Source organism: Engystomops pustulosus, chromosome 7 (assembly GCF_040894005.1).
Source record: "Engystomops pustulosus chromosome 7, aEngPut4.maternal, whole genome shotgun sequence".
NCBI classification, from domain to species: domain Eukaryota; kingdom Metazoa; phylum Chordata; class Amphibia; order Anura; family Leptodactylidae; genus Engystomops; species Engystomops pustulosus.
The window spans coordinates 172,050,801-172,063,219 of record NC_092417.1 but is presented as its reverse complement, the minus strand read 5'-3'; the positions used below and the strand labels follow the sequence as shown (position 1 = coordinate 172,063,219).

At 40.0% G+C, this 12,419-nt stretch overlaps 1 protein-coding gene across 1 annotated transcript in view; it reads right to left on the bottom strand.

Moving 5' to 3' along the window:
* LOC140071334 (receptor-type tyrosine-protein phosphatase beta-like) overlaps nucleotides 1-12,419 on the bottom strand; it is a 74,424-nt gene that overhangs the window by 42,619 nt on the left and 19,386 nt on the right. Inside the window, exons 13-17 of the mRNA XM_072118966.1 lie at nucleotides 9,610-9,885; nucleotides 6,046-6,300; nucleotides 5,117-5,383; nucleotides 3,731-4,006; nucleotides 1,138-1,392 (exon numbers count right to left, since the gene is read on the bottom strand). Of these exons, the coding sequence (XP_071975067.1) occupies nucleotides 1,138-1,392; nucleotides 3,731-4,006; nucleotides 5,117-5,383; nucleotides 6,046-6,300; nucleotides 9,610-9,885 (1,329 nt within the window). The remainder of the gene's footprint in view (nucleotides 1-1,137; nucleotides 1,393-3,730; nucleotides 4,007-5,116; nucleotides 5,384-6,045; nucleotides 6,301-9,609; nucleotides 9,886-12,419) is intronic.

Below are 12,419 nucleotides of genomic sequence, written 5' to 3'. Positions count from 1 at the left end.
AGTTACATAAGTGCCGCCTGTCTTTTTTAATATCCGAAAGATTTTTCATCACCAGCTGTAGTGCTGTAGTCTCGATAATTTGTCCAGATCCAATTAGAAATGCAGAAAGCGTCTTCAGCATTTCCTTTCACCGTGATGCAAGATAATTCTAAGCTGGCGAAGGTTGTTGGTTGTATGTAATAAGGCTGAGGAGTATTTTGAGTGGTAGTCCTTGTTGTACACCCCAAGCCTCCCCGGAATTATTGCTGGGGTAAGGGCCCCATCAGAGGTTCTGGGTTAAGACAAGAGGGGTGGGACTTCAGGTTCATGACAGCGGTGGATTGAAATGTCCTCTAAGAACCGACGAACCCAATGTTTATGTATTGGTGCTCCTCTTAAAAGTGTCAGAAATTGGGATTGCACTGTCCTGAACCTGATAGAGGATTATCAGTGGTCCAGGCAGTAAGCCCCAACAGCTTTTATAATTCCCCACTTTGTATGTCTCTCTGGAGGTGCTTGAGATGGGCTTCAGCAGGCTGCAGCTGGTCTGTCGCGGGCCAAGTAGTGTGGTCCCTTTAAAAAGGGGCTTATTCACACTACCCAGCTGCTATGAGAACTCAGAGGAGAGAGCAAGCTTCAGTGGTGTGGGTGCTCACAGGACAAGGTACTGGCAGCCTCTAGGGATCCTATCAATGCTAATCTAAACCACACCTTATCTACCTAGTATGCTAATTTTCACCTGAGGTTATTGGGGTGTGGAGTAGCCTCTTCGGGAAGCGGGAGCAAAGGGCATTTATTATTTTTGGCTCTATATGTTGTTTTATTGGTGTTAAATTTTATTTTAAGGCACATGGCCTTAAAAGTGTTAACCTTTATGCGTTTTTCATGGGAGCAGAAGACAATTGCTTTCATCTGATTAGGATTATAAAACGCATTTGCAAACTGGCTTTTTGTTGCGTCAAAAACCCATGGGTTTTAAAGGATCAAAAACTCAACAAAAAACCGCAACACACCGTGTGAACGCGGCATCAAGGGGCATAATACAATTTGGAAAAACTCCAGGAACACTGTAATACAGTATGTGCCCACAATATGGATCTGAAAAGTAAAAAAAACAAGCTAATCACATATAAGTGATATGACAGTAGCAATACTCACATGTGGCCTGTGTCACTGGAGTAGATATCTGGCTGCAGGTCCCACTGTTTGTCTGTACAGTGACTGTATATTCTCTGCCTGGTAGTAATCCTGTGATAGTCACTTGTGTAGCAGTGGTTTGTGTTGTGTTAGTGACGGCTCCTGTTAGACTGACTGTATAATTAGTGACATTTCCTGATGGTTTTATCCAACTGATTCCAAGAGAATTCACCGACTTGTTATTGTTCAGTGAGATGGAGGAAACTTGTCCAGGGACTGAGGATAAGTTCACAGATCACAGACAGGTTAGTTATACAATTTGTAGTTTCCTTTTGCGGCTCACATAGAACTCTGGCTGTAGCTGAGAGCGGCCGGGGCTAACCTACACTTACAGCAAAGTGGATATTTTTTGAGCTCTCAACATCCAGCAGCACACAAGATGGTAACCCACCACATCCAGAAGACTCTCAGCTTCAGGAAGAGTTCTATGTGAGCCGCAAAGGAAGTTAGAAGGCAACACAAACTTACAAGTATTAAGGTAAGCAACATCTATTGCTATTAGCCATCCTAACGACCAAGCACAGGCACACACTTCATTTTGGTCTATTAGATCTTGCCAGTAAGCTGCCTGTCAGTAACAGTGGCAGTGAATACAATACTAAATATTGCGGTATTATACAAGTGATTGCTAGTTAACTCAAGACTGTTTTGCACCTTAATGACCAAGCTATTTGTCAATTTTTTCCATCAATAAAAACAGCCAGACTTCCCATCACTAATGTGTGCTAAAGCCAGATTACTGCAACTGATCAGCAGGATGTGCATGTTGTTCCTGGTGGGTGATCTGTACCCTAACAAGGACAAACATGCAGGTCCTGGAGACATTAACCAGTGGCCAAACAACACTACTTTTCCCTTAAAGTTCCAAGTGGAACCTTCTATAGATGAACCATTGATGCCCAGGTAGCTTTTCTGCACAATGCTAATTCTGAAAAAGCACAGTGCCATTGGGTCCCAGTACAGTAAAATAGTCACTCAATTCCAAAGGAGTGCTATACAGCATGCTACTGCAACTACTTAATCTATAAAAGGTTCTAAGTGTTATTTAAGATAAAGTATCCAAGTTAATACAAACCTGTGCAAGTAACTTCTAATACTGTATCTGATTCAGTGATGTTATCGGCAGCTCTTGTATATACCAGGAATGTATATGTCTCTCCTGGGACACAAAAGCCTCCAAATATACACAAGGCACCAGAGGTTTTTAGCAGAGGATGAGGCTGCATTCACACCATGTTGCAGCCCTCTGCTGCTTCTAATGTACATAAATAACAATATAAGAACGATTATCGAGAAGGATAAATACCACCCAATGGTCCTCGATATGGAATCGTAATGTCTGTTGCTGGAAATAAATACACTAACCCTACTCAAAACACAAACACCAGATATGCACAGAAACTATAATGTTGGAAAAATAGCAAAAAAGTTTTATTAAACAAATTAATCAATTGCCATAAAAACATACACAATCAAGGGTATGGAACAAACATTTTTTGTGGGGGGGATAGCAACTAATGCTGGACAGGGGAAACCTTTAAAAATACCCAGTAGCCAATGAATGCATTCATTGGCTACTGGGTATTTTAAAAGGTTTCCCCTGTCTGTCTGTTAATACCCCTTGACGAAGGCAGCGTGCCGAAACGCGCGTCGGGGTACTTGTGCACCCTGGTGGCTACGTGCATCCTGGTACCTAGGTAATTATTCACACTGTTACCTTTATAGCCATTCTTCATATGAGATTTAATTAACATATCTGTGTATCTGGGTTGCATTACAGCCTTTCCATAGGCCCAGGAGACAAAGTATATGCCACTGTGCATTGACATCTTTATGTCACCATGCCACCTCGGTGTTTTATGTAACTTGTCCAGCATTAGTTGCTATCCCCCCCACAAAAAATGTTTGTTCCATACCCTTGATTGTGTATGTTTTTATGGCAATTGATTAATTTGTTTAATAAAACTTTTTTGCTATTTTTCCAACATTATAGTTTCTCTGCATATCTGGTGTTTGTGTTTTGAGTAGGGTTAGTGCTTCTAATGTACAGTACAGGCGGTCCCCTACTTAAGGACACCCGACTTACAGACAACCCATAGTTACAGACAGACCCCTCTGACCTCTGGTGAAGCTTTCTGGATGCTTTACTATAGTTCCAGATTGCAATAATCAGCTGTAAGGTGTCTGTAATGAAGCTTTATTGATAATCCTTGTTCCCATTACTGCTCAAAATGTTTAAAGTCCAATTGTCACTGGGGCCAAAATTTTTTTGTCCTGATCTACAATTATAAAATATACAGTTTCGACTTACATACAAATTCAACTTAAGAACAAACCTCCGGACCCTATCTTGTACGTAACCCGGGGACTGCCTGTATATGGTAATAATGTATTCACTTTGATAAAGCAAACAATATCCATAAGATTTAGGACCTGTAATCTATTTGCAGACAGAAAACCATAATCAGCTAATCACAGTACATGTGGTTTCTAACACAAATCCCATTTGAAATCCAATGTGTATATTTTTACTTTCCACCCAACTTATACTCACTTGTGCAGGTCGTGTATGACACGGGGTCTGATTCAGTGATGTTATCGGCAGCTCTTGTATATACCAGGAATGTATATGTCTCTCCTGGGGTCAGAGCCATTATTGTAGCTGATTCACTTGTCACTGTTGTATTATATAACATTGTGGCTGTTGAGGAGACATTGGTCTGGACTCTGTAGCTGTAAGACGTCTTATACTCATTGGGCTGACTCCATGACAGAGACACAGAAATTGTACTGGAGTTACTGATCTGCAGGGATTTCACTGACATTGGCTCTAAAATAGACGAAAAAGACATTCAGCATCAAGTTAGATTGTATGACATACACTATTTTAAAATAAATAACCTTATTACTAAGACATTGGTGGGGGTCTGACATTTGGCCAAGCATAGTTGCTTCTCAAGTGCATGGCAAGCACAGCGATATACATTTAACTGTAGTAAAGCCACGTGACCGGTGAAGTTGACTGAGTGAGGTGAGTGGGCAGTAATGGCATCTCAGCATTTGGGGAGCAGTGCTTCAACAAGGTTAGGTGTGCTAAAGAGACACAATGGGGGAGATGTAACACTGGCTTTTTGGCAGCCAGATTTATGACTTGCGATTTTTTTAAAATAATCCCAAAAAAGTTGCAAGGTCACTCCATTCCCTTCCTGGTGTATGTAATGTTGCACTGATGGCAGACAAATGGGAGCTACGATGCTGTCGGATACAGGTTGGAGCGGGTAGGAGCAGGTCAGTAGTGGCTACTGGGGAGCAGAGTAGCATTTGCCCCCAGAGCTGTCTCAGGCTACTCAACACCCCCAGTAGTTGTAGACATTAATTTGCACATGGAAGCATTAAACTTTTTTCACTAATTTAGGTATGTAGCTGTTGCTCGGATGGGGAATCTACCATGGGGAATCTCTCACAATGTAGATTCCCTATGGTAGATTTCCTTTAAATAATATCTAGTATAAATATATTTAGATAGTGGAATAAGACTTAGCTTGTGCGGATATACTTTAATAGCATTTCTATATTTATTTTCTGTAATACCCAGGCTTATATCTAGAGCACAGCCTAGTCTTTACCCTACAAACTGTGATGTCCCTTGTATGTTTCTGTTTTAGGTTTACTTATGTTTCCTTCATTTGGATGTTAAAGAAGGTGGTATAACCTATACATGTCTGCCAAATAATTGTGTAAGGATCAAAATGGCACAATCCTTGATGAAAAGAGAAGTGTATAACATTATTTATGATACAACGGAATTTTTCTACAATCCTGAGTAAACAAAACAATCTGATAATGGGAAAACGGACATCTAAATCCTGAATATATTTTTTTACATTTTAAGAAGATATTATGAAGGGAATCAGTTCTTGTACAGGAAATATAAACCTACTTGTATAGACAGATGTGGTCACAGCTGAGCTCTGATACCCCCGGACTCCGACTGTGACCACAGTGATGGTGTAATTAGTCCCTGATGTCAGGTCCTGAAGGCTGATACTTGTTGTGTTACTTGTCACAGTCCAAGTGCCTGAAGAATTCCCATAACTTATATTATATGTCTTATCCACACTGCTCATATTTACTGGCTCTTTCCAGGATAATGTCAGGCTGTTTGTCCCAACTGTGTTTATAGCGATGTTCCTTGGTGGTGTTGGATCTGTGCCAGAGGACAGAAATATAAGTGAGGAGTTGGACATATACATCATGACATTCAATAGGTTACAATTCATATTAAGCTCCATTAGTGCAACCCCTATCTATGTTCCCCAATAAAGAATACAAATGTCTGAGAGGGGGTCAGCTGCTGGTGTCACCATCATAACGAATCGCTGCAGAATAGTGAAAATCTCAATGCAACCAGGTGTAGCGCAGCCACCTAAGCATATTACAGCAGCTGCTGCAGCAAAGAGTATGAGGTCCCCATCGATAATGGCAGGGTTTCAGCTGCTACCAGGTATTATGTAGACAACTTGTTAACACTCACCGGTACACACATTAGTGGAGATTTATCAGTGCTTTTACACCAGAAAACTGAGTTAGAAGTACAGAAATAATCACAATTTTTACTACACCATAACCGTGACACCTTCTGGGCATGTTAGCATGGAAGTGGTCTAAAGGGGATTTTCCAGCCCCTTGCCTATGTACTAGCCATAGCCTTCTAACTTTAAGCATCAAAAGGTCCGGGCATTTAGCGGAATTCCAAAATTGCCCAGCAGCTTTACCACTGCAGTGGGTGTATCAAGAGGCCGAAGCTTCATGATGTATTGGCAGACGAGCTGGGACTTTTTCATACGCTGTGTGCAGTGTAATACTCACATGTGGCCTCTGTCACAAGAGCAGATGTATGGCTGCAATTTCCACTGTTTGTCTGTACAGTAACATTATATTCTCTGCCTGGTAGTAATCCTGTGATAGTCACTTGTGTAGCAGTGGTTTGTGTTGTGTTAGTGACGGCTCCTGTTAGACTGACTGTATAATTAGTGACATTTCCTTCTGGTCTTGTCCAATTGACTACAAGAGAATCCACCGACTTGTAATTGTTCAGGGAGATGGAGGAAACTTGTCCAGGAACTGAGGATGATATCACAGATCACAGATAGGTTATTTATAGAAAATGTAGTGCCAGCCTTGGCAACACAATAGTTACAAGAGAACTATCATAAATATCAAGAAAGTTGTTATAGAAAGAACTAGCTCCATTTTTATAGATTTATTTGTGAGAGGGTTGTTGTCTTATTTTAGAAAGTAAAAATTTTAAAAAAGTTCTGGCAAAAAAATATTTTCTGAGGTGTAAAACAGGAAATTCACTGTGTGTTACATGTGGATTTTGTTGTAGATATCCGTCAGATTTAAATGCGCACTGTAATATATGAAACATTTAGTGAAAATCTGCAAAGAAAATTGTTGAGGTGGAACCTACCTCTGCACTGACCGTCAATGTCAGAATCGGCCAGTACAGTAATATAGCTGCAGGTTTTTCCACCAGTAAATGTATGGAAAAATCAGTAACATATTTGCTACATTTTAACCTAACAAAATACCTAATTAAAACAGTAGAAATCTAAAGAGTAATTTGAAGAAGGTAATTTAACTCAATAGCATGTATACAGCTAAATACATATTTACACACTACAATCCATAGCAAAAGACAGATGTAATGGCAAAAATGTATAGTCTTTATTCAAAGCATGTTAAAAGCATTTAAAAACACCCACAAGTCAGGTGAGAGCTCAGTTCCCCCAGATATAGACTGACATAAATATAATACAAAAATCATTTTTATATACACCAATAAATGTAATAATTCCTAATGCTGTAAACTGTAATTAACAATAGATATAGAGGCAGGAAATAAACTGCAATGTCAATGTACAAGTGTACATTTAAGACAGCTAAAGTGCAATTAGTCTAAAGGTGCATAGAGAATTAAAGACAAATGATATTACCCTCAATATACAAGTCCTGGGAGAGGGAGTAGAGGTGCCCCACGTGTATCGCCCGCTAAACGGGCTTCCTCAGGGGATAAATACCAAATAACACCTACAGCCTTAAATAGCCCAGTTTGCTCTGGTGGGACGCGGCCAGTGAAGTGCATTGCAGTTACTTCTGTTTCAAAAACCGGAAGCTCGTCATGTCCATAATGTTTATTGTGCGTGTCAAATATACGGAGGTGGAGCAAAGGTGGAATACCCTAATGCGTTCCAACATATTAGCGATAATGATTAGAGATGAGCGAGCACTAAAATGCTTGGGTGCTCGTTATTCGAGAAGAACTTTTCCCGATGCTCGAGTGCTCGTCTCGAATAACGAGCCCCATTGAAGTCAATGGGAGACCCGAGCATTTTTTTAATAAAACAGAACATTAAAAGAACAGTGCAAAAAAAAAATATTCCAGATGTTTGCAGATGTTTTCCTTGTAAGAACACATTGAAATAACACTATTCTTCACTTTCCAGGTGTGTGCGCGTGTCTCCCGCTAAGTTCGGAGATGTTCGGAACATCTGGAATGTGAAGAATATTCTTTCAATGTGTTCTGCACTTAAATGGTCCTGTATTCACTGTTTTTAATGTTTTAATTCTATCCTTCACTTTGCAGCTGTGCGCGTGTATCTCAGAACCTATCGGAAGACACGCACGCACATCTGCAAAGTGAAGAATAGAATTAAAACATTAAAAACAGTGAATACAGGACCATTTAAGTGCAGAACACATTGAAAGAACACTATTCTTCACATTCCAGATGTTCCGAACATCTCCGAACCTAGCGGGAGACACGTGCGCACACCTGCAAAGTGAAGAATAGTGTTATTTCAATGTGTTCTTACAAGTAAAACATCTGGAAACATCTGGAATATTTTTTATTTTACAATTAAAATACTTTTATTCAATTTATTTTATTAATTTACTGCTCGATGTCGAGCCGGCCAGATACTCGTCCGAGTAACGAGCCGGTCCGAGTATGCTAATACTCGACCTAGCAGTATACTCGGACGCTCATCTCTAATAATGATCTATGTTAAAAACATACGACCGGTATATGATCCCCGCATAGCAATATCATTATACTTTAGGTAAGTATTCTCAAGTTATTATATCATAAACAAATCACAAATCAGACAGGTGTCGCCAATTATTACGTTGTAGAATAGACTGGCATGGTGTGTCCTAATAACGGAATCGAAATTCACTGGTTACCATTTCCAAATTTTTATATTATAAACAAATATGATATCACAAGTCCAAACAAATATCATCAGGTCCCCAGGACTTGTATATTGATGGTAATACCTTTTGTCTTTTATTCTCTATGCACCTTTAGACTAATTGCACTTTAGCTTAGTCTTAACGGTACACTTGTACATTGACATTGCAGTTTATTTCCTGCCTCTATATCTATTGTTAATTACAGTTTGTTTCAAGTCAGCATTAGGAATTATTATATTTATTTGTGTATATAAAAATGATTTTTGTATCATCTTTATGTGAGTCTATGTCTGGGGGAACTGAGCTCTCACCCGACTTGTGGGTGTTTTTAAATGTTTTTAACATGCTTTGTGTACTTTGAATTAAGACGATACATTTTTGCAATTACATCTGTCTTTTTCTATGGATTGTAGTTAACAAGTTTACAGATGTATACATTCGGTTACATTTCATACCCCATCCATTTATTTTGTATTACATATTTACACACATAAGCCTCCAAATATACACAAGGCACCGGAGTTTTTTTTTGCAGAGGATGAGGCTGTATTCACACAATGATTTTAGCCCTCTGCTGCTTCAAATGTACAGTAAATGGCAATAATGTATTCACTTTAATAAAGCAAATAACGTCCATAAGATTTAGGACTTTGTTTGACCTGTAATCTATTTGCATAATCAGCTAAGCACAGTACATGTGGTTTCTAACATAAATCCCATTTGAAATTCAATGTTTTAAATATATTTTTACTTTCCACCCAACTTATACTCACCAGTGCAGGTAGTATATGACACCGCCAGACAGACTTCCCATCACTAATGTGTGCTAAAGCCAGATTACTGCAACTGATCAGCAGGATGTGCATGTTGTTCCTGGTGGGTGATCTGTACCCTAACAAGCACAAACATGCAGGTCCTGGAGACATTAACCAGTGGCCAAACAACACTACTTTTCCCTTAAAGTTCCAAGTGGAACCTTCTATAAATGAACCATTGATGCCCAGGTAGCTTTTCTGCACAATGCTAATTCTGAAAAAGCACAGTGCCATTGGGTCCCAGTACAGTAAAATAGTCACTCAATATCAAAGGAGTGCTATACAGCATGCTACTGCAACTACTTAATCTATAAAAGGTTCTAAGTGTTATTTAAGATAAAGTATCCAAGTTAATACAAACCTGTGCAAGTAACTTCTAATACTGGATCTGATTCAGTGATGTTATCGGCAGCTCTTGTATATACCAGGAATGTATATGTCTCTCCTGCGGTTAGAGTCATTATTGTAGCTGATTCACTTGTCACTGTTGTATTATATAACATTGTGGCTGATGAGGAGACATTGGTCTGGACTCTGTAGCTGTAAGACGTCTTATACTCCACAGGTTTACTCCATGACAGAGACACAGAATTTGTAGTAAAATTACTGATTTGCAAAGAAATCGCTGACATTGGCTCTAAAATATAAGAAAAAACATGCAGTGTAGCTGTAAGACGTCTTATACTCATCAGGTTTACTCCACATCAGAGACACAGTATGAAGTCACGGCGCTAATTTGTAGATATTTAGTTGATATTGGCTCTTGAATGAAAAAGTGTGAAAAAGTAGGAAAAAGAATAAAGTTTCCTAGATAATGTCGGTAAGATAAGAGGGTATGGGAACAACAGTTTATTCTTAGCTTTTATTTACATGTTATAAAAGCTAAGGTGAGTAAAAGAGTTTTTCAAGGCTCAATAATACTTAACTATAGCTTAGGTCAAAATCAAATACACAATAGCAAATGCAAAATTAGACAAAATCACTGGTTTTACTCTTTTATATTGGCTGTTGCGTTCATGAAGATAACACAGCCCACCTTTCTTTCTTTCCTACTCTTTCAGACCACCAGGCCCCTAGTATATGCCATTTTTTACCCACATAAACATGCCTATTATCAGCGGCCTAGCGATTGTGGTCACAGAGTGGTGCCACTGCGTCCGGGCCCGTTGTCGGTCAGAAGCCCGCACCTGACCCGTGCGCTGCGCTGATAACTCGGCGCAGCACAGCAGGCAGATGTTTTAAATTGTGACAGCCGCGGGCCTCCCCGTTCCAGCGCACGGACTGTTCAGCATCTGGTCCGTGCGCTGGATCAGGGGGGCCCACAGCCGTCACAATTCAAAACGAGAATGGGCTCTGCCCACCCTCTGTCCACACCCATCTCCATCACCTAGGCCGACACAGGCTTAATGACGCGTCTGCCAGCATCGGGTCTGTTGAGATCTATGAGCCGGCACTTGACCCAGCAGACGCATCATCAGAAGTTGCCTGAGTCGGATCTCCAGAGAAGAGAGAGTGCAAAGTGGGATAAATAAGGTAAGTATATAATTTTGTATTTTGCTTAAATATATGGGGCCCTGTTACTATTGGGGGGGGGGGGTAAAGTCTGGGGGACAATGTCAATGTAAGATGGCCTAGGTGCAAGTTAGGCTCTTTGGCTCTTTGGGGGGATATAACTCTTTGGGGCGATATTTGGGGGGATATAACTTATAGCTACTGGTGGGTGGGGGAACATTAATTATGGCTACTGGTAGGTGGAACATTAATTATGGCTACTGGTGGGTGCAACATTAATTATGGTTACTAGTGGGTGGGGGTGGACATTAATTATGGCTTCTGGTGGGGGGAACTTTAATTATGGCTACTGGTTGGTGGGGCCTAAACATTAATTATGGCTACTGGTGGAACATTAATTATGGCTACTGGTGGGTGGGGAGGCATTAATTATGGATACTGATGCCTGGGGGGTAATATTAATTATGGCTACTAGTGGGTGGGTGGGTGGGAGGGCATTACTTATGGTTACTGGTGGGTGGGGGAACATTACTTATAGCTACTGGTGGGAGGAGGGAATATTACTTATGGCTACTGGTGGGATCAGGATAATACAAATGGTTACTGGAGAGGGGTATTACTTATGGCTAATGGTGGGGGGGTATTACTAATGGCTACTGGGGGGAGTGAATAGTACTAATGGCTGCTGTTGGGGAAGGATATTACTAATGGCTACTGGTGGGGGAAGGTTATTACTAATGGCTACGGGGGATATTACTATTGGCTGCTGGTGGGGGAGGATATTACTAATGACTGCTTGTGGGGGAGGATATTACTAATGGCTACTGTTGGTGATAAAACTTCAATGGCTACTGGGGGTTCTACTAATGGCTACTGTGGGGGTGGGGGTATTACTTATTGTTACAATGGGGGCAAAATGAATAAAGCTGTGGCCGCATTGTCATTTGGCTACTATGGGGGAAACTATGACTTGGCTACTGTGGGGAACACTGTGGGGGTCATTTATCTTTACATTTCTTTTCTCTTTTTTCTGTCTTTTTTGAGACATGTTCGCCAGACATTTGTTTTTTGTCAGTAAGACAGATTTATTTATCTTCTATTCCAGATGTGCTGAAAGTCGCAAACGACATTTATAATTTCAAATTGTCTAAAATTTGCAACATTTCTTGGCGCAAATAACACCAAACCATATGTAGGGAAAACATTTAGAAAACATAAAAAGAAATGAAAGAGACATTTGTGCAAATTTTTGCGACATTTGTAACATATGTCTCAAAAAGAGATCTGAAAAAAGAACTAATTTAACATAAAAAAGGGAGATTGATAAATTAGCAATGACGCAGACAGAAAAACAACAGGCAAAAACTAGCCAAAACAAACAGAGATAAGGTAAATGACCTCCTGTGACTGTTTGCTGCTGTGGGGGTGCTGTGAACAGGCTACTGTAGGGAACATTGTGACTATGTTGGCTACTGTGGGGCCTCTGTGGTATAACCTATACATTTCTGCCAAATAATTGTGTAAGGATTAAAATGGCACAATCCTTGATGAAAAGAGAAGTGTATAACATTATTTATGATACTACAGAAGTTTACTACAATCCTGAGTAAACAAAACAATCTGATAATGGGAAAACGGACATCTAAATTCTGAATATAT